Source organism: Pavona decussata, unplaced genomic scaffold, assembly GCF_977016875.1.
Source record: "Pavona decussata unplaced genomic scaffold, jaPavDecu1.1 SCAFFOLD_87, whole genome shotgun sequence".
NCBI lineage: Eukaryota > Metazoa > Cnidaria > Anthozoa > Scleractinia > Agariciidae > Pavona > Pavona decussata.
The window spans coordinates 1,122,914-1,145,176 of NW_028145504.1; the positions used below are offsets into that span (position 1 = coordinate 1,122,914).

Below are 22,263 nucleotides of genomic sequence, written 5' to 3' on the forward strand. Positions count from 1 at the left end.
AGAGATGTAGGCGTTCTATAAGGGGAAAAAGGTGATGGGCTTACATAAAAAAAAGATAAGGAAATAACGGTAAACAAACAATGATGAGAGTAAGCCCAGGTCATTTTAACCCCCCACCCCCCACCCCTCCCCTAACTCGTCCCGTCTGTACGTGTCCCAAAGCCAACAATAAAACTGATGCAGTGGCCTTAATAACCAGATGTATCTTGAGCTCTAGATAAAAAAATATTTTCCCACATGTGTAAATTCTTCATACTTTCAGGGTTCGGTTGTTCGAAAGCCGATTAACACTAATCCTCGATTAAAAGTTAACCGAGGTTTTCATCTCGCTCATTAAAATTCTTTGAAGCTAATGTTACCCAAGGGCTAAGGCAAGACTGAGGGACAAAAATCTTTTGGAAGAATCTTTAATGATCAATCATTAAACTCGAATCAAAATTCACGTTAATCCAGGATTAGCTTAATCGGGCTTTGAACAACTGGGCCCTGGTTACTAGTGCCTCATTTTTGGACCACGTGACCTGGAACAGATTGAAAGTGGCATAATATAGAGGCCTAGGAACTAGGCAACCTCAACACAACCACTTAAACATGAAACACGAGTAAGCTGAGCCAAGACTGAACTGAATTTCATTAAATAATATTTTACAGGAGTAAAAAAATAAAACGAAAGAAACAAGTTTAATGAAAGACTGATGAAATCTAGGAAATGATTGTTTAATGATATATACACAGTCTACAATGCCATCGGAAAACAAGTTTGCCATTTATACAATCATATATCTTTGGTCTTTCTTCTAACGTCTCAAGTTGCTAGACAAAAGTGTACACACATGCATTGGAAAAGATACCTACGTTAGCTGCCCTGACAAGACTTGAGAGTTTCTTCCGACGTGCACAAGAATACACTGTATATGAAAACAACGGTCATCAAATGTGCTGAACCAACGAGAACAAAAGTGGCTCAAACATAAAAACTTATTCCTGTCTAAAAAAAGTGCAATGTAAAAGAAAATTTAATGTATACAGCACACATACAATGCTGATGTAAGGTATTGAGTGTTAAAATATCAAAGCAGATTGGTTTTTTTTTTGTTTCTTATTTCCAGCTGCTGAGCCTATTGCGAGAGAGAAGTTAGATGGGTTTGATCTTGAAGTGAAGACCAATGAGAGAAAACACCATGCACTTGAGATCTTGAACCAAGTAATAAAAACACCTCAAGCCATCTGGATCCCTGAAAAATAGCAACAAAATTAACTTCCACAATAAACACTAACATAGCACAAATCCTCTATGTTTGAGGGGGGGGTAAAGTGTCTTCTACAAGAAACAACATGACTGCAGAGCCTTATGGGCGATTTAAATGATACGACCTTGTCGCATGCGACAAGCATACGACAGTCCTACGACATGAATTGTTTCGTGTAAATCAAACCTACAACTTGCTTACGACTGTCGTGTACATCACAAAAAATGTTCTAGGATTTTAAAACGCCTTTTAAAATCCTATGACAATCGTAGGTATAGGCAATGTTGAGCGACGAGAGTTGGGTGTGATGTTTTGCATGACGTGAGCAGCGGGCACTCCAGAAATCGCATGCGACAATCGTAAGCAAAAGTTATACCGTGTAAATTGGCCTTAAGTATTCAACAACCAACCTTCTGATCTGGCATCTGGTGAGCTGACCCCTCCACCAGCACATCTCCCCAGCCAAGATAACAGGAGTGCAGTGTAATCGTCTTTAAACTTCAGAGTTCATGTGTTATTGATAGGTGTAGTATATCTTTTCCATGTACATTTGCAACTACAAAACAGAAACTTACTTGCACTGGTTGACATCTATAAGAGAACCAATCTTGGAAGTTGTGAAAGATATGTGTTCATCACCCATGACAATTTCAAGTTCCTACAAAATTACAAATTATTTCATCAACAATACATTATTTAGCATTAGAATACTTAGAAATAACCACAAAAAATCACTTAAATTGGCTAGTTAAGTGCCATTTTAAAGGAGGTTAAAAACCTCTTGCCAAGTTGACAATCCAAAAAGAAACTGCGGCGTTGGGTCAGTGGGGAATAGAAACGAACATTTGGTTTATCAGAGTTTAACTAAAGGTTAATTGGCCACCGTAAAGAGATTTGAGTGTTGATATTACAAGCATAAGCCCTTCATCCTGGCAACAAATTGCTCTTCATCAAAGCAAATCCAGAGTGATTCACTCTGATAAGGGCTAATGCTCCAATCTCTTTGCAGTGGCAAATTAACCTTTAGTTATCAACTCTGATAAACCAAATATTCCTTTGCATTCCTAACATATTATCATAATTAATATTTATGACTATTATTATCATTATTGAAACCTTTGAAGAATGAGCCAATGAGAGAAACAACTTAAGAACAATTGAATGGCTTCAAATAGAAGAAAGATCCTCACAGTTAGTATGCAACTTAAGCAGTTGCGTACTAACTGCGAGGATCTTTCTTCTATTTGATCTTTCATCCACAGTTCAAAATATATGTTTCATATATTTATATTCTTGAAATTGAATGGCTTGTTGCATAACCAACCTATAGCGCCTTTTAGATCAGTTTTGTTGTTGTTTTGTTTTGTTTTGTTTTTTTAGCGGAGATTCACTGATTTTCTTGCACATGGCCTCCAATTCCTTCAGGAAACATTGCCCCAATCTTTATCCGTCACTTTGCACTTCATTTGCAATAAAAACCCAGGATTAAAACGTAAAGAGCGAACTCTTACGTGACTCTGCGTGTGAATACCTTATTGCATTATTCGTGTCTCTTAGGAATTCTTTTTACATTTATAGTCGTTCTTATTTCATTCATTCTTGACTTGATAATGACGTTAAGCGAACATCGAAATGTCGTTGTATTTGAAACTTTTAACCAAGATGGTTTTAAACTTTTCAATTTTATGGCAATGTTTTACAGTTAAAATATTCATAGAAATTAATAAATTCAGTGATTTCTTGGGAAATTGTAATTTATTACAAGTCCTAGCCTAAAACTTAAAATGTGTTTAATGGGAAAAAAATCCATAAACCACTGGTCAAGAGTTATTTCTGGAACGTATTAAATTGTGTTGAAAAAGAAAACCAATTAGACATGTGGCGAAAATTAATTAACCATAAGCTGTACTAACTTCCTTTTTTTTGGTTTGCAGTTTCTTCTTGTGGTTTGAGCTAGTGTCTGACTGATTGCAGAACAAAAAACATTTCAGAAATAATGCTAAGCATTTGCAGCTTTTTTCAGTCTCTCTGAAAATAGCTGAAGAAATCATTAACTACAATATCTCTTGTTTATTTATTTATAATCACAACATCTTGTTAAGCATGAACTGCTAAATTTAAGTAGCAAAATGTCATATTTTCTTACTTGTCTGCCAACTCTGTCAGGTTGAGGCCATAGTGTGTCATCTTCTTTGAGTATCTGTATTGAAACAATGGAATAAAATTTAAATTAAGTAGTCTTCACAAACATTGACAGTAACACGAGCACAAAATGTTTGGCACTGCACTAAAGAAACATAAAATAAAATGAAAAAAAAAAAAACAACAACAATAGAAAACCTAAGAATCAATCTAACCAGACTATGGACATAAATGAGTCTGTACTTGTAAATAAATATGTATTTAGCCATGAGACAAACCTCGCTATCTTCAATTATCCTTTTAAGCTCATCCATAACAGCTTTGTGAACAAATGCCTGTTTAAAACAACAATATATAAAATGAATAAAAATTAAAAAAATAATAGTATCAACAAAAATTTTGTGTGGGTCAAGTCCATTATTCAACGATCAACCTCAAAAATGCCTTTCCCACAGGGTTATATACCAGACGGTTTGCTATTTACCTCGCCCAGCAAATATGGCATTTTATGAACAAGTCAACAAGGGGGTTACCTGACATTACAACTATTTGAAATGAGCCACAATCACAAATTCAAAACAACAGCAAAGTTGGAGTGTCACATCTCTTAAAACAGCGAAGATATGTTTCCAGAAAGTTGGCAAATTTTATAGACATTCAAGTGGCTCCAAGAAACTGTTTCCTTATTGGAAGGCAAGCAAATGTCTCTTGAATTTGCCGATTTTACAGAGCTACATCATCACTGTTTTAATAGATATTTCTTCCAAACTTGGCCATTTTACTAATTTTATACTGCTCTTCCCAGTAGTGTCAAGAGATGTTCATTATCTTATGTCTTTCATCCAGACCAGAGATAACAAAGCAGACTGAGAATTTCTGAATGACTTGTGTCACGTACAACACGTAGAACATTACTATTGCCAGACTGGTAAATAGATATAGATAGTTTTATATAATTCAATTAGAGATGATTGACAGCTCTTTGCCTTCCTTTCTTGCCTGATTGAAGTTACTGTAAAAGATTTCCACAAAGCCCCATACATCAATAATTATTATACATGTACCACTGTCATACTAGCCGTCTTCCAAACACGGCAAGCGTGTATAGAGTTTGAGTCACAAAATGTATACATAATTAATGTTTGGGACTGTGCAGAAAATAAAGGCCATAACAATAGCAGCTGTCGCCTGTTCAGTCAATGCATCAGACATTGTTTTTCTTCTTTTTCCCTCTCTCCACTACACAGGAACAAGTGCCTGAGTAAGGGTTGTTAAATGTTTAGCGCAGGCAACTGAATGGATGACCAAACTTATAAGTACACAGGGCTTGAACAATCGATGAAACCGATGATCGGAAAATCAATCAATCAATCGATGACAATCGATGCCTTGTTAGTTAATTGGCATCGATTGGCATCGGCCAATCGATGACCAATCGATAATCACACAAAAGTGGTCGCAACTCATCGATTGTCATCGATTGGTGTTAAAAAAAATTTCGGTATTCCACACGTTCCAGCATGTACGCATACGCTCTTGCAGTACGCACAAATGTGTCAGATTTGAAATCGTTCACCGGATTGTTTGTATGCAGATGCGACTGGAGACGAGTGAGCTCTGAATGGTGGGTGATGCAATAATACTGAATTGTAATACAATAAACCAGAATAAACGTGAATAGGCTTCGGTAATCACTTTATTACTTCTTTGTCACAGCAAAGGTGCATAAAGTAAACAGGGTAAAAAATGAATAAAGTTTACTGCATGCAGGCTTAAATGGGTGAGCCGTATAGTAAAAGCTGGAAAAAAAGAGACCATATCGAGAAACTTAGAGCTGCGCGGGAAAAAGCCAACAACACAACATCTACAGCCTCTGTCCGAAACACAGTTACCACCGGTCACAAGAGAACTATAGGCCACAGTTTGGACTCAGATTCTTTTTGTAAATCTTGACTGAAAATAAAACGCATCAAAAATGAGAACCAATCGATGACAATCGATGTCAATTAACTGATCGATTGGCGTTGATAATCGATAAAAATTGATAATCGATGAAATCGATAATCACAAAAAACCCATGCATCGATTGTTCATCGATTATCAATATCAATCGATTAATTGGCATCGACTGATCGATCGATTTTCCGATCATCGGTTTCATCGATTGTTCAAGCCCTGAAGTACAGGGTAAAAAAATTAGGCCAGTGTTACGATAAAAATGGCTCGGTTTCCCATCATACAAAAAAAAAACATCATAGAAAAAGAAAGGTATATATTTTAACGACTCGGCAGGTCGCCAATAATTGACAAGCCGCCGAAACAGCTTGGGAGTCAGTATAATAATAAATTGTCAAAGAAGCATTGTATTCTATGCTTGATCCGTACAATGATACTCTTCAGTTACTTTCACAAGGGCCCCAGCTTAACTCCGGTTCGTACAAACCAGATAATTAAGATTTAAACGAGTTGCGCCATAAGATCTATGAGAAAAGTCCACAAAAATGCGTCTCACCTCTTTTCGAATCATGACATCGTTCTTGTAGTTTGAGTTATTTGCATAGCGAAGTTTACCTGAAAGCGAGAAAAGGCCCTCTGTAATTGTTTGAAAACCACTTAAAATGCTGCATTGAAGAATAAAAATGCTTACCATCTGGTCTGAACTCGAATTCTAGAAACTCGTGGCCGAATTTTCCTTTATGTCCGACATAGTAGCGCAGGTAAAACTCAGCCGACATGTTGAAAAGAAGCGCGTGGGGAAGTCTGAGCCGGCACTTCTTGATAACAGCGGACACTGTTCAAACTAGTGTTCAGTTTCCCTCGATCACCCCCAAGCCCGGCGTGTTGAAAAAAACTCATCCTAAAATAAAATGAAATGTTGAATGTATGAAAATTGCCCGATATTTCTATTTGAAAAATATTACCTTCTTCGGGGGCTAAAAAAGGATTTGTAGTACCTTAGGCCCGGTTCAGACGCCGTACTTCACCGCATGAGCGAATTTAATTCAATGAAAAGTTCATATGAAGTACGACGTCTGAATCAATTCAAAACGGCCGATCTTATTCGGCTCGGCTCAGCCGTCTTCCTCGCCTGGCTGGACCGGCTTTGATTCAGACGCCGTACTTCACATGAGCCGGATCAAATACATCTGCAATTAATTTTCTTCACGCACTAGTATGCTTCAGTGAAGTACCTTATTTCGCGGGCACATAATTTCGCGAATTTGGAATACGAATATTTCGCGAGCATTAATTTTCGCGATTTTGCAAAAAATGATAAATTTAGGGCATTTAATTTCGGGAAAATTGACAAAAGACAGACTTAGAAAACTGTTTTTTATTGAATGATCACTTAAATAACGATTGATTTACAATCATGATTTGCAATTACGTACCTTATAGAAATAGCGTTGATAATCAGACAAATCAAGCAAATACTGCAAATCAATCAAATGCTACTGCAATAAGTCAATTGTAAAAATATGATTTTAAATACCTATGCCACACAGTTCTGTAATGATTATAAATGCTTAACACCCTTGAAACAGAATAAAACTATAGATGAATAATAATGAAATACAATTTAAGTATGTCTTCCTATACAGCCTTGTGCAATGTCTATATTATTACTGTGGTGCACTGTCTATAGTTTGGAAACCGATCCTTAGGCAACGTTCGAACCTTTCTCGCGAAAGAGAAAACCTCAATGATCGCTATGCTATAGCTGCTTATATATAAGCGCCTTCCGGGACGGCTTGCTGACTCAATCATTGGTCACTTACCCAGAGAGATCTCTAGGCTTACACGTTTTTTTTCTCTTTTTTTTTTTTTTTTTTTTTAAAGCGAGAGGGGCTGCTTTCGCTGAAGTCATACATACAACGCCCAGAAGATCACCGCTTGTACAAGGAGGACTTTAAATTCCAGTTAAAAGTGTGGTTGAAATCGAAGCCACAGCAAAGAACAGATTGATAATTGACAAATACAAAGAGCTCGTGTTGGCTAATTATAAAGAGCCTGACCTAAATGGACATTTTGATGACTGCACGAAAGATGTTTTGAAAGAGCTACATGTACAAGAAGAAGAAATGAGTGATTCGGATGAAGAAATTGCTGAAGTAGAAGATAAATAGACTGATGACAATTACCATGTAGCTATAAACGCAGTTAATCATTGATTAAAGCAATTAAAGAAGTGTATTAAATTTCGCGTGTTTAATTTTTGCGTATCCTAATTTTAGCGGGTCTTTAATTTCGCGTTTTTTTTACAAATCGCGAAAATCGCGAAATTAAAGCCTCGCGAAATTTAGTACGAATAAGGTAATTAATGGTTGAGGTCACACTGGAGAAAGTTAACCATGGTAAACTCAAGTTTACCATGGTTAACGGCACCGCAAGTGTGACCCCCAATTTTCAGTTTACCATGGTAAACCTAACTCTGGTAAGTTACCCTGACAACAGCGGCAAGAACAAAGTTGACTTGACCCCAGATAAGAATCTAGTTACCAAAAAAAAAAGGTGGGTACATCTCTTGTCTATCTAAACCATGCATATTTTGTTGACAGTTTGTCATCTTTTTGGACAAACGCAGTAATTACAATACATTTGTGGATTCATATTTTATAAACATGAAATTTATTTTCCCGCTCATTGGCGCGTGTGTTTGAGCGAACATCAACAGCGCTAATTCTTCGTCCTTCACAACTTTTAAAATGAAGTCGAATGTTTCCAGTGTTACCCTGAAATGGTCTTTCCAAAGGGCTCGAAGGAGCCGGTTATCATACATTTCCTCAAGCCATCCCTGTGGTCGAGGGTAAACCCAGGCTTGCCTGCACGCTCTTCTTTGCCTGTGTCTTTGCCGTCTACAAACCGCTGCACTTTCTTTGGTCCCAAGATCTAAATAGTTGTATGTAAGAAGGAAGCGAATTCTACATGCTCGTCTAAGCAGCAGAATTAAAAGCAAAATGGGAGAAATTGAAAATACAACTCTCTCTTGTTGATCCATAATTTTATTACACGCCAGGTCACAGATCAGTGACTTACAGCCGATATGAGCTCACGCGACATGTCAACATTTAGTGTACTCGTCACGTATAAGTTTACTGATCATGCGAAAGAGTGCACATGGAAAGCGTCAAATCTTTTTTGACAGCTTTACTATGGTAAATAGGTGGTTGCGCAATTTACCTTGGTAAAGCAATTTTTACCATGGTAAAGCCTCTAGTGTGACCTCAGCCAATGTCCACGTCTGAAACAATTCAGCCGGGATTAATTAATTTGGGTTGGTCTAAATTCCAATTCGATTCGGCTCATGTGAAGTACGGCGTCTGAACCGGAAGTTTAATAGGGCAATAGGCCTTATCACGGTTTTCGACGCCATTTTGACGAGAAGGCAAACACGTCTGAAATAACAGTGTTTGTATGGAAATCCGATGTCAAATAATTTTCAAAAAACATCGCATCTGAAAAATTCATGAATTGGAAACTTTTGGCACTGGGAAAACGATTTTAAGAAAAAAATTTTGAGGGATGTAGCTGTGCCAGAAAGCGTCCAGTCGTGTTTTGAACTTTCCATACATTTGTCTGTATAGCGACCAGCCGTGAACTGCTACTAAAAATAGTTCGCGGGAAAAAAAAAAACAGGAAAATGTATGGAAGGTTCAAAACACGACTGGACGCTTTCTGGCACAGCTAGATCCCTCCAAATTTTTTTCTTAAAATCCTTTCCCTCGTTCCAAAAGTTTCCAATTCATGAATTTTTCAGAAGCGATGCTTTATGAAAATTATTTGACATCGGATTTCCATACAAACACTGTTACTTCAAACGTGTTTGCCTACCCGTCAAAATGGCGTCGAAAACCGTGATAAGGCCTATTTTTACTTCGATCCCCGATTCCTCAGTTGTATTTTAAACCATTTCGGTGCTAACACCACTTATGAACACCCAACATCGTTTGCAATTTGTCTCGCAACTCGGTTCAACGTTCCAAGTTTGAGGAATATGTGCCTGGTATAAAAGCATCTACAATTTGTAAAGCCTCCAAACGGTAGCTCACCAGTGTTGATTTGTTTTCCCTTAAGGATGGATGGGCGGCAAGGCCAGTGAGCAGTTAGTTCGTTCAATCTTTATTTTTCACCCGGTTAATGAATTCATCAGGTTGATACAACATAAAACTTCAAGATAAACAATCAATATCAATACGTATAAATATATAAAAATCTACTGAATCTAAAGAAAACTTGATCTGCTTCTCATGATTGCCGTATACCTCAAGCTCCTACAAGCAGTTAAAATTACTTTAAATGGAGTAAGTAGTTGCTTAAATTGAACAAGTGATTCAGCCTGCCTAAGATTATAGGGTAGACTGTTCCAGAGAGCTGTACTGCTATAGCTAAACCTTTTCTTTTTTTAAGTAATTTGTTCGTGGCAAAGGAACAATCAATTTCTAAAGTTGCTGTATTAAGCACGCAGCATCAGTATCATAACGCGTGAAATTAAAGTTAAAACGTGCGAGCGGTACGATTAAAGCTTTTGTAGTCTATTAACAACGTTTTACCGCAATTGGTTCAATTATTGCCGCAAACTCGCGATCAACGCGGGACTCGTGACTTTCTACGAGCGTGCGTGGGAGTTTCGCGCGTTCTTGCTTGCTCAATTTCCAACGAAATAAACGAGCTGATACTGGCTGAACGAGAGAGCGCGGAAGGAAAGACAAATTTAGTAAAGAACGTGACGAGAATCCTCGATCTCGTCTTTTCCTAGGCGTTAATCGAGCCTGCATTCTTTTTCTTTCTATAAACTTCTTCTTACCTGGGGCGCAGAATTGCGTGCATATTGATGTGTGTAAATCAATAAAAACATCCAATAACATAAATACCGGTACAGTACTGACATTCCGAAAGGCCGAAAAGTACAGGACGTGCTGTGGTGTTTACGATTGGAAGTTTCAACAATTTTGGACATCATGTTTAACAAAAAGTATAATTTACAGCCCTCTAAACGATTCCTTCTGGATGCAAAAAATCAAATGGCGCCATCCTTTATGTGTTAACGGCCATGATTTTGCTTCTAGACTACGAGCTGCGGGTGTAGCTAGAACCGGCCCACCCAATTCCTATGCAAAATGTGTTGTTGGTGTTTTGAAAAGCTCACGAAGATGCTTGCAGTCTAGTAACATGTAAATGTAATGTGGTATTGACTCAGCGTGTTCAAGCATGGCAAGAGAATTGAATATTTTACTGTGCACTTAGAAGCGTTGTACTGAACTAAGCCAAAACAGAACACCAGCTCACACATTAATGTGGTGTTAATAGCGCCTTATAAAAGTCACTGAGATTTTCGGACAAAAGAATAAAATTCAGCCAGAGCTTTGACATTACACAGTTTTTGATTTTACGAGGTAAAATACGGTTAATCGTTGCTTTGAGTGTTTGAGATTCTTAGCTATTCTTGCACCAGTTGAGTTTTGAATTTTCTCCAGTCTTACTCAGGTCGGTCGCTAACCCTTTCCTGGCAAAAGAACATTGGGAATCAGTAGTCCATCAGTTATTACTTATTGCACATCGCGGATCGACGTAAACAAGTGGTCAATCTTATGATACTCCTGCGGCGACGGGTCACTCCAATATCGGGTCAAAACTCACAAACTTGTGATGGTCTTTATTAGATTTCAAAGGTACTGATGACTTTCTTAGACGTACTGAACGATTTATCGCTCATACTATTTCTAAACCTTATGAAAACATTCCTTCAATCTTTCTATTGTGAGCAAAATGTAAACTACATCTGCCTCATTGAAATACTGTGCACCGACACCTGCGGCCCGCATCGATCCAAGGAGTCCACAAAAGTTGCACTAAAACCACAGATAACCTTCTAAGTCCAGTTTCTATAGACAGCTGGATGCCGAATTATTAAAATACCTAATTATTTTTTTTTGCCTTCTCTATGGGTTGCATTATTACCGATGAGAATAATAAAACTCATTTTTTTCGGTTCAGAAGTTCAATTATTTCTGTTATTGTTCTATGGTCAATCAATTACATACATATTTTTCATTTCATCAGACTGAATAACTTTTTGGAAAATGATGATACCTCGAAAGAATTCAAAAACATCATTCCACGAAGAAAGAATTTCACTCTCTCCTTAGAAATTCCCTTTAAAACTATTAAGTACGCTCGTATAAATAAAAGTTTTTGTGACATTACGGTGTAAATCAATTTCGAGAGATGACAACACCGCACAGATCACGCGGCGTCCTTATGTATTTTGGTTTCTATGGAGACTAAAAATGTAGCTTTTCTATTGAATTGAATAGGTTTTGACGCCTTTTAAATAGTCGCTTTAAAGCCCAATATTAAAGTCCACCGCACGAGAAGTCAAACACTTTCGCGCGAAGCTGACTTCAAGAGTGCAACTCTGCAATACGCCAGCTGAGATTGGTGAAGACAAGTTATAAGATCATCACTTCCGTCTGTCATCAACGATATCGCATTCCACACATCAAACGTCAAACGTTGTAAACCCGTTACACAGATTCAAATTTTCATTTCGCCGCCAAGATGAGTAGTGGTAACATCAGAGTCCTCTTTCCGCTGCTCCTTGCTCTCGCAAGCCTCCAGGTTTCTTCTGCTTTTCCAGGTATTGCGTTTTGCTCTCAACTCGTCTTGTAAATGATTCTTCAGCAAAGATTTTAGGACTGTTGAAATTAATTTCCCATGTTTTTCTTTAATCTCATGGCAGCGGATTCCTCTACAGGGAAAACCCAAGAACACAAGTTCGTGGAAAAAACCTTCCGCGCAGCAATGCCGTCGGCCAAAGAGGTAATACTGATTTCCTTTTTCCTTTTTTTTTTTTTAATTTTTATATTTTCCATTAAGGTTGCTTTTTTCTTCAATTCACTCGAGTTTGAAAGAATGTTACACATTGTGCTGAAAACAACGGATACCCCGTTCGTCTCTGTTTAATTCAGTTCCTTTGATTATCATGTTTTGTTCATTGCTTGGAGCAAACACTTGATAGAACACGAAGACGTCAAGTGAATAGCGCAAAAGCAGTTTTCTGATTTATACGTTCAGAGATGCCTTACATCTGAGGCGTAACAGTCCGCCCGATTTTTAGGCGGACCACAGCTCGGGTCCCTAAACTGTTATCCAAAATACAGGTACAAGCGTGCCAATATTGCATCTTAATTGTTCGAGAGGTCAGCGTCGTGACGCACCCTGTATTTGCTTAGAATTTTACTGACCGTCTCTCATTCAAAACTCGCAAACTCGGTCGCTTGCAACAGAGCTTGAAAACGCGCAACCTAAAGAGCGGGAAATTTAGAATTGCGAACGAACGACTTTTTCCAAAATATCGTTTTTCGTGTCACTTGTTTTGTCATCGCTTAGGTGAATGTTCACGGGTGTTCTAAATCTTTGCTGTGAAAGAAAACATATCGACTCAAACAAACAATGAATGTAGCCTCTAGAAAAACACGCCACGCTGCAGATTGTTGTGTTTGCATAATTATCTCACCGCCCCGCATTCGATTTCATTAGAGCGTTAAACCAAAGCCCAATTTTTACGACTTGTTAATCGTAGTTGAGTCCCAATGAAATGAAAATTAAAAGTCAAACAAAGAGGTGCGATCCTAAAATATCGCAATGGATTGCATCGCCTACGCGTGCGGTTTTTGTTCCATCAAGTTGTCATCAAGAGTCCATTAGTGCAAAAAGCTACAAAAATGTTTTCACGCCATTAAAACAATATTATTAAATCGTCCAAAAAACATTAGGAATAAATGAATGGAAAACATCTTTTATTTATAGTTAAAATTATAAAATTTTTATTTCTCTGCGTTTTACACCCTGTTTTAGGACCTTGTGGAACACCCTATATGAAATCATTAGTTGGTCCAAAATTTAATTTTAAATTTTATTAGTATTTCACATTTTCCAAACTTAATTAATCCATATTCCCAAGGTGTCAGAGGTTAATAACGGGGGGATCGGGAGCGCGTGGTGGACGCGGCGAAGGTGCGGCTAAGCACGAAAACAGCCTCTGGCAAAATAAGCAAACATTTCAACGTCTACTAAATGACATATGCTTGTCTTTCACGGCCTACAGCACAGAAAGAACGTTAAACTTGAAGGCACTTAGTATTCAAACGAACTCGTAACGGCTTGTAGCTAAGAGCCTCTTGACTTATCAAGTGGTCTTCTCTGATGAAATACATAAAGCCACTAATTTTAACCGAGTATCAAAAACAAAAAGCAAAACATTTCGCGTCTATGCAAGCGTCTTCTTTTATTTTCTGCGCTGAGCGCGGATAGGAGATAGGAAGCTGTATAGAGAACCAAAAATGGAAAACTTGGATGCAAAAATGATAAAAGACTTAGATACACGTTTCGTTCCAAACAAAAATATCCACGGTTTATTGAATTCAGTTGATAAAGTAATTTGGCCACAGTAAGGAGGTTCGTGATCTGATTTTTCGAAAGTTAGCCCTTTTTTAGAGCAAAGACGAAGGACTTACTCTCAAAATAACAGCTCTCGAATGTCTTTACAGTGGCCAAATTACCTTTTAAACTCAAAGCATAAAACCGAATATTCGTTTCTCTCTTTGAGAGGCGGGACATTTCACGCGGATTTAAAAGGTTTGGGGGTTAGCGAGAAAACAGAAAGAAAGAAGACGTTTCGAGCGCTCAGGCTGTCTCCAGTGGGTGTGTATGATTATAAGTAGAACCGTTAAACTGATATTGAGGGTTTTAAACTCGGTATTTACTATAAGCCCTCAAGACATAACCGATCGTTATATAGCAGCGAGTTGTGTCGCAACCAAATTCCGGCGCCAGGAAGGCGTAAATTTTAACAATTGCAAATTCTGCTCGTAAAAGAAGTCGACTCCGTTGCTTACAATTTGCGTCAAGAACAAGATGAACTGATGGCTCATGGCGATACTATTATTTAAGCCGTTTTTAAGAAGTACACGAAACGGTAAGTAACAGCAACGATTCTTGTTCTTAAAGAAAAACAATTATTTCGAATTTGTTTGTTTATCGAGTTATATGCGTGCAATAACATTATCATAATTGAAGTTCGATGCAAATACTGAACAAGGAAAATTTTGAAAGTTGAATAATTTTAGGCATGAAGAACTTTGATGGGACGGCTTCCCAGTTTTGGAGTCTAAAAACGTTTTCTTGTAAATCAATGTTTCGTTATTCCACCAAATAACGGAATTTCGCTTTATCCCCCAATAAACAAATCATTTGCAATTAATGAAACAAAGGCGTGACTTGAACCGAAATTAAAATTCAAGGATGAACTTCTTTGGGAAAATCCAAATCCGGATTAAATTAAAAGAAAAAAGAAATCAAGCTATTTCTTTTAAAAAAAATAAGAAAACGGATTATAAATCCATATGGATAAAGGGGTTAGGTTGTAAAGAAACTACGGAAACTGACGAAGGGCAAACGCTCGAAACGTTAGCACCTGATTCTCTTTACGGTGGCCATTTTCGCGGCCTTAAGTTATTAACAACTCGGAGACCAATGGGCAGCTAGTCGGGAGGAAGAGATTTTCATGGGAGAAAGTTTACAGCAAGACCAGGAGAGCCACTGGGCGCTTACTCTTACCAATCAGTTCCAGAAATGTTCCAGAAGCATTTGAATCTGGTCGATCAAAAGTAGGGAATTCAAATGCTTTTCGAACTACTTCGGTAATAATAATAATAATAATAATAATAATAATAATAATAATAATAATAATAATAATAATAATAATAATAATAATAATAATAATAATTATAATAACAATAATTTACCAATTTATATAGCGCGTATTTACATGTGCTGATCAATAGCGCTTTAGAATCATATGTTTAAAAGAAAACGAAAATACATTACCGTAAGAATAAAATAAACTAAGTTACAAACTATAAAAATACTTCTTAAAAAGAAATGTTTTAAGTTGAGATTTAAAACTGTCAAGTGATGTTGCTTGACGAAGCTCCAAAGGTAGCTCATTCCAGAGTTTCGGAGCTGCTGCTGAGAATGATCTTGCTCCCAATGTTGTAAGCATCTTTCCCTTGGGATGGTCCAATAAGGGCTTACCAGTAGACCTAAGATTGTGAAATGAATTCGATTTTATACTAATAAGATCGCTAAGATAAGTTGGCGCTAGGCCATAAATACATTTGAAAGTCAAAAGTAAAATCTTATAGTCAATACGCAAAGAAACTAGCAGCCAGTGCAGCTCATAAAGCGCCGGTGTAATGTGAGAAAACTTTCCAATGCCAAGAATAAGAGTAAGAGTAGACGTGTCCAGAGGTTCCCCTGATCTTGTTGTAAACGTTCGCACATGAAACTCCCTTCCTCCCGACTAGCTGTCCCTGTCTCCGACGATGTTGATAAACCAAACATTTGTAAATACGTATGAAGTCCTGTCACCGAAAGAGGATTCATGATCGAAGCGTTTCTCTTCTGTTCATCCAAAAAGAATTCAGGGAAGCCCGCTTTACGGACACCCGCTTATTACATGACAATCGTGTTTGTTCCCGACCAAAAGCTAAACTATGTTTTTCTTACATTAGCCTTAATACGAACAACGGACACTTTTCTGTGACCCGAGTCACACCCTAACAAAAGCTAACCTCTCGCTTTACGGACACTGACTTTGTGCCGCACACTGTATAAATTTTCCTGTAATTGTCTAATATTTAGTCCGTCTGGCTGCACCACAACTGAACTGAAAATGTCAGTGCAGCGCAAAGTCACAGACTATATTGTAAATGATTACGTTGTCATTCGTGTTTGAAGCACTGGGTGAACATTAATTTTAGTGTGAGACTATTTGAATGAGCGTAAGGTTTCTTCAGTTTAAAGTTAAGTTATAGTTCAGAAATTAAACACCGTTCTGTTGCTTTTAAATGGTATGCCTTAGTCTTAATATCGATAAAACATGCGTCAATGACGCTTATTCTGACGCCCGCTTAATACTTGACGGACACTTTTGCTTGTCCCTTTTGCGTCCGTATTCGTTCCACTGTATAATGACTACTTTAAATTCACAGTCTGTCTAAAAAGCGCCCACGTTGCGCGTGTACTCGAGAAAATACTCCACATTCTACAACGCTGACTTTCAAATTCCAGACTGTTCTTGTGCCTCTGTAACCTATGATGAGGACGATATAAGATCGTGGAGGACTATCTGCCCTAATTTTCAGGTCCAGATTAAAAAACTAGTCTCTCATTTCCTCAGGAGAGGTCGAGAGAGCGCAACAGGCGAAATTGACTTCTCGTAGAAACAATTGATAGATGATCGTCCTCAGCATATGGGCATTTATTTTCTCGTGCTCTATTGATGTGTTTTAGAGACAATACGCAGTCTACAATAGACAAAACATTGACGTTTTTTGTTTTAATTGCAACAGTTCCATGAGCTAAGAAACGAAACAGTGGAACCCCACTCAATCCAGAGAAGGTTTTTCATGAAACAACCTGGGCTCATTGCTCCTGAATCCCGAGACATCATTATTCATAAGAAACCTGGTTCCGAGCTTACAGAGAACAGAAAAATGAACCAGAAACCCGTGCCACCAGAAGTATATTCTGAAGCTGAAGTGCCAGAACATTTCGCACAGAAAAGATGGTGGATGAGTGGCCGAGGTGAAGGTGACGGTGACACCAGCCAAGCCAATGAACAGAGGCAACCTTCTGTTCCTGAAAGACGTGGATCACAGGTTAGCCACGAAAGACGAGGGTACCAGCACTCCATTCTTCCGAAAGATGATTCCGAGAAGGTTCACTCCATTGATCTGAAAACAATGCTGATTCTGAGAGATCGTGCGAAGGCTCTTCACGAGAAACTGGACGAGGTCATTGACAAGGACCGAAACAGCGACCAGAGCATGAGAAAGGCACAGGAGCCAGATGATCCCAAGTTGCAGGAGTGGGAGGAATTGTTGAAAGGTTTTGCCGACGATTAGCTAACAAAGGAAGTTCAAAAGTAAGAACACAAACAATAAGAAAAATTCTAAGGATTTTGTCGCCTTCAGGGCTGGGATCCAATTGACATTAGCTTTACTTGACGTCACGAAGGGCAAAGGTGTATTAACGTATTGCGTCGCAACTAGAATCCGTAGATAGTTTTCAACTTCGTCCAAAGGGACGATCAGGGACATGTCAGCTAGTTTTAGTGGCACTTTCACATTAACACCACTAGCAACGTAAAAAGAATAATCTTCATAATCATTCAAGTTCTGGGATTATGTTGAGCAAAACTCGCTAAAAACTTGTAAAGGTTTGTTTCGCCAGAAACTTTCCTTTCTATCTGTTATAGGGGCGTTCTGCTCATGAGGAAAGGGAATTTATTGATGACGGATTTTGAACATTTTTGACAAAACAGCCACAAAATCCTCGGAACATTGTCCCTTTAAAGCTGTTAGACTTTTGCGCCTCGTACATTAATTATAATATAAGGGACTATGTCACGCCAGGCGCATGCGCGCGTTGATGAGAAACACTTTGAAATCGTTGGCTCAACTTTTTCAAATACCGTCGCTAAATCTGTGTGGATCGCGTTTATCTTCGGAAAGTCAACTGAACGTTCTATTTACAAACGTTCTTTAGTAATTACAGAAGCTGTTTGTTGCGATATTTTTGAAAGCTTTTGCAATAACGGAAAGCAAAAATCCCGCGACGAGTTGTATGCAAATTAATCTCAACCGTAATTTTACTGCGCATGTGCCCCAGCTGACATAGTCCTTTTAAGCTAAGTCCATTGTTTTTCTTTTATATTGTCGCTGTAAACTAGTGTGTACTGTACTAGGACACACAATTCAGGTTTGTAAGTTAATTAGAGCGGTTTCCAATTCTCAACCAATGGAAATCCAAACCAAAACCAATCGTGTTTTCGCCGCACGCGTTTTCCCGCGCTTGGCACCAGTTACATGTATTTGCTTCGAATTCTGATTGGCTCGTTGTGTTGTTTACATCTGTTGCGATTGGCCAGAGTAATTACTTTAGTTTTGGTTTTACGACACTCAATTGGAAACCGCGCTATTAGCTTTCGCTACATTGAACACAAGGAAAAGGAAACAAAGTAGCTATGAAAAAAAAACAGGATATTTAATTTTACGACTTAATACTGAATAGGCTATAAGGGTTCATTTAATATATATCTTATATTTTCGAATATATTGTCAAGTTCATACTTTGGCTGCATTATTGTTTTAAAATAGCATTTGCTTTGCTTTTGTACCAATTAAAATATTAAGGTTTTTTTTATTGCATTCAACGCTTTGCTAAGTTTGAAAGCTAATTCTATAGAGCCTTAGATTCGTTAAGTTTCTATATGACTAATAGTTTTAACAGCCATTGCCACCACTCGGTTGCGCTGATTAAAACTCTACAGGCAGAAAAAGGTGATGAAAGATTTGGTGGTGAAGAGTACATCATGAAAACAGAGCTAAAATGTTAAAAAATTTGGAGCAATACAAGAATGTTGTGTTTTTCTTTAAAAGTGATTTAAAACTGGAGCTTTTGTACCCAAAAAAATGAGATTTCACATGAAAACAGAACCATTTGAGGGCACAGTGATCATGTCATAGTTGCTCTTCACCTCCCTACAGTACATAATAAAGGCTGCATTTAGAGTTGACTTATGGACACAAACTGCATCGTTCTCAGGCCCCGAGTTTGCATTTTAGCAACTGCGAAGCGCACGCTCCTCTGCGCTTGAATTTGCATAACAAGAGAGACGCCTGGGTCCGAGGCAAGGAATACAATAACTTATGATATTGCACCAGATTAATTCAAAATAGTTTTTTTCTATGTGTTCTTTCAAATAGAAGAGCGCTCACGCAAGGTGACTCTACAGATATTTAATGTTAATTTTTGTATTTGTCAGAATTAAAATTACATTTTCATAAGTTTGGTAAAGAAATCTGAGTGAAAAGTATGTTTTGTTGTTTCAATTACTGCCGACGGAAAAAACTGAAGAACCTTTAGCTTGCGCATGCGCACACCCTTTCACTTTCGTGAGGGACACGCTCATGTCCGATTTGTTTTTTCAAGGATTGGAGACCGCTGTACAAAAGCTAAAGAAGAGTTTTCTGATACCTTTCCATTTTCCCTAGGTGGAATGTTTGACTGCATCAATTGTGTCCTTTGTGCTAGCGACACAAAATTCATTTAACACGACTTGTTTCCAGCTGGCCTCATAGTTCAGTCGGTAGCGCAATGGACGATCAAATCCGGAGGTCGTGGATTTGATTCCCGCCGAAGTTAAAGATTTTTTCTTTGCCTGGTGCGCGGTCTCTCATTTCCTTACGAGGACTAACGCTCGGTAGGATTTTCGTGGATTCACTTAACAAATCTACCATAAACATCAGTAAATTTTCTGATGCATCATTTGTTTGAAGTTAATGTTCGGTTTTATCAACAGACTTGATAAGGTAATCAGATTCAAGTGCTGGCACTCGAATTTCTACTGTGGTCAAATTACCTTAGCTCTACCATAAACATTCGATTCCACTCCCCAACCGTCGCAGCACCAACAAATCCCCTTATCTATTTGTTCGAAATTACCCGGCCTACGAATACAGCCGCCGGGCACCTCTTATCGCTCCCGACCTATAGGAACGCCCCAGCTGTGGCTATATTTGCAGATTTGTTCGAAATTTGCGTCTCTGTAAGATTTGATGCCTCTAACCACAATAAAATTCAAGCAACTCTGCGAGAGGATTGGGGCGGGCACTGCTGACCAAATAGAAAGTTTGCTCGCAGGCTACCACAAAGCAGCAAAACAGTCTGGGCCCAGTTGTTCAAAGCCCGATTAAGCTAATCCTGGACTAACGTGAACTTTGATTGGAGTTTAATAACTAATCAATAAAGATTCTTCCAAAAGAGTTTTTGCCCTCAGTTTTCACTTAGACTTTTCTTTACCTTTAGCTTGAAATTAGGCTTTGAAATCACTTTTAAAGAGCGAGATGAAAACCTCGATTAACTTTTAATCGTAGATTAGCGTTAATCAGCTTTTGAACAACCCGCCCCTGAATTGTTACTGATGCCCTTCAAATGCTAACCTAAAATGCACGTACAGTCAACTCCTTTTATTGCGGAAGCCCTCAGGACCGCGAGTTAGTGTCCTTAATAGCGAGAGTGCGTAATAGCGAGAATTTATTTCAGTCAAACGTCTGCAATTTATTTTTTCTAGGGATTTAGTTGCTGTCCGTATTATTGGGGTGTCCGTAATAGTGAGGTGTCCGCATGGCGAGAGTTGACTGTAGTTTGTTTAAAATTCTGTAAAAATGATATTATTTCGTGTATAAAAAATCAGATTAAGCCAAACAGAGGGAGTCGGAATTTATAAGCTGTTAGCTTGAAGGAAGTCTCAGGAACAGAGTTCTAAACCAGGAGGTTTGGGAGAGTTGGAAAGTTACGAAATAGCTCGGAGTTTCTAACCAATTATTGACTCAATTCTAGATTTCCATTCGAATTGCATGGGGTGTAGTAAAATCAAAATGGTGGCTGAACAGATAAAACTCAATATGACCAAATCTCGTCTGCAGTGCCTTCGTTACCCGTCGGTACACTATACGGTCCATACACAACGTACCTACCCTTTTCTCCTGACCAAAAGAATCGCAGTTTCAGGGAACGAGATTGAATATGAACACGCAGATTCTCCTCACTGTTCTCGTATTTTTGTTAAGGGACTGGTAGTGAGAATTTATTTAATCGTCAGAGGGATGAATCTCTCTATTCTCATATAGAAAATATTAACGGCAGACTGATCCCAACGGCGGAGGTGGCGAAACTAAATAAACAAAATGACTAGAAGAACTGAAATATCATGATTAATAACAAATAGGCCATTTCCAAATTGCTCCGTACCTCATTATGAAAGCGAGGCTAAGTGCAAAAGCTTTTCAAATGAAAATGAGATTTGTTTGCATATGAATGAAAACTAATTTTCATAACAACAATTTTGCACTTAGCCTCGCTTTCACAATGAGGTTCACAGCAACTCGGAAATGGCCTATTTGCCCTATATTTCTGTTTGCAACACAAACCTTCATCCCCACCCCCCCCCTCACCCCCTACCTTTTGTCCCCAACAGCCACCTTACAAAATTAAGCTCTCTAGACACATCACTAAAGTGATTCAGTTCTGCTTTGATTCGTTGCGTTTTATTGGCTGAGTCATATATCAGTGTATATAGTAGATGAACAATGCAATGCAATACAGTACATCTGATATGGCTCTCGGGTGATCTGCCATAGCGAGAGGCAATTACAGTAAGGCCGTGCCCGAAGATCCGGAAACTGGCTTAATGGAAGGGTGAGTTGTAATATAAATAATTTTCATTCACCTGTACACTACGCTATTATGGTGGCCAGTTGAACTGAGAAGAGTGCCCGCAATATCAATGACTTAATCAAGAATTCACGATATGGCGTTAGAGGTCGCGAAAAATTTTAAACACGTAATGAAACTCTCAACTAACGAAGGGTCTATATCAAAATAACTCCTTTTTTAACAATTCTACATTATATGTGGAAGGTATTTTAAAAGTAACTGGGGTTTTAAAAATTTTGAAATATGTGTAATAGGGTATTTTAAGTAATTTTAGTCTTAAAGTAAGTAGCGCCGATTGTTAGCGTTTTACAAATGATCAATATTTCAGTTTGAACAGCGTGAAAGTACCTTTTTTTAAATGAACTTGGATGGGTTCCTTGAACTTTCTCTTCAAAATGTTGGTGATTGAAGAATATTTTCTGTTATCGCCGATATTTTTGGCTCAATTTAATTAATTTAAGATAACGTCCAGTCACTCTCGTGTTTCTCTTTCCTCATTCACTTTTTCGCCAAAAAACTTTTATAA

The 22,263-nt window shown here is 38.1% G+C and overlaps 2 protein-coding genes across 2 annotated transcripts; one reads left to right on the forward strand and one right to left on the reverse strand.

The window, feature by feature from the left end:
• Window positions 1-701: 701 nt before the first annotated feature.
• Window positions 702-6,148, reverse strand: LOC146474666 (protein mago nashi homolog). Its single transcript, XM_085116386.1, has 6 exons — window positions 6,040-6,148; window positions 5,905-5,963; window positions 3,671-3,727; window positions 3,397-3,450; window positions 1,826-1,908; window positions 702-1,235 (listed from the first exon to the last, which is right to left on the reverse strand). The coding sequence occupies exons 1-6, from the start codon at window positions 6,125-6,127 to the stop codon at window positions 1,136-1,138; spliced, it is 441 nt and encodes a 146-aa protein (XP_084972512.1). The 5' UTR covers window positions 6,128-6,148; the 3' UTR covers window positions 702-1,135.
• A 5,590-nt stretch (window positions 6,149-11,738) lies between these two features.
• Window positions 11,739-18,484, forward strand: LOC146474667 (uncharacterized). The gene is made up of 3 exons (XM_085116388.1): window positions 11,739-12,030; window positions 12,133-12,212; window positions 16,808-18,484. Exons 1-3 carry the CDS (start codon window positions 11,952-11,954, stop codon window positions 17,360-17,362), a joined length of 714 nt encoding a protein of 237 aa, XP_084972514.1. The 5' UTR covers window positions 11,739-11,951; the 3' UTR covers window positions 17,363-18,484.
• Window positions 18,485-22,263: the final 3,779 nt, after the last annotated feature.

Bases quoted from the DNA above. Each gene is read 5' to 3' on its own strand.
- LOC146474666 (XM_085116386.1), bottom strand. From the start codon at position 6,127: ATGTCGGCTGAGTTTTACCTGCGCTACTATGTCGGACATAAAGGAAAA. The intron at 3,728-5,904 runs GTGAGACGCATT...TGTTTTAAACAG, and splicing joins ATGTCATGATTCGAAAAGAG to GCATTTGTTCACAAAGCTGT. The intron at 1,236-1,825 runs GTAAGTTTCTGT...GCTATTTTTCAG, and splicing joins ATAGATGTCAACCAGTGCAA to GGATCCAGATGGCTTGAGGT.
- LOC146474667 (XM_085116388.1), top strand. From the start codon at position 11,952: ATGAGTAGTGGTAACATCAGAGTCCTCTTTCCGCTGCTCCTTGCTCTC. The intron at 12,031-12,132 runs GTATTGCGTTTT...ATCTCATGGCAG, and splicing joins GGTTTCTTCTGCTTTTCCAG to CGGATTCCTCTACAGGGAAA. The intron at 12,213-16,807 runs GTAATACTGATT...TAATTGCAACAG, and splicing joins CAATGCCGTCGGCCAAAGAG to TTCCATGAGCTAAGAAACGA.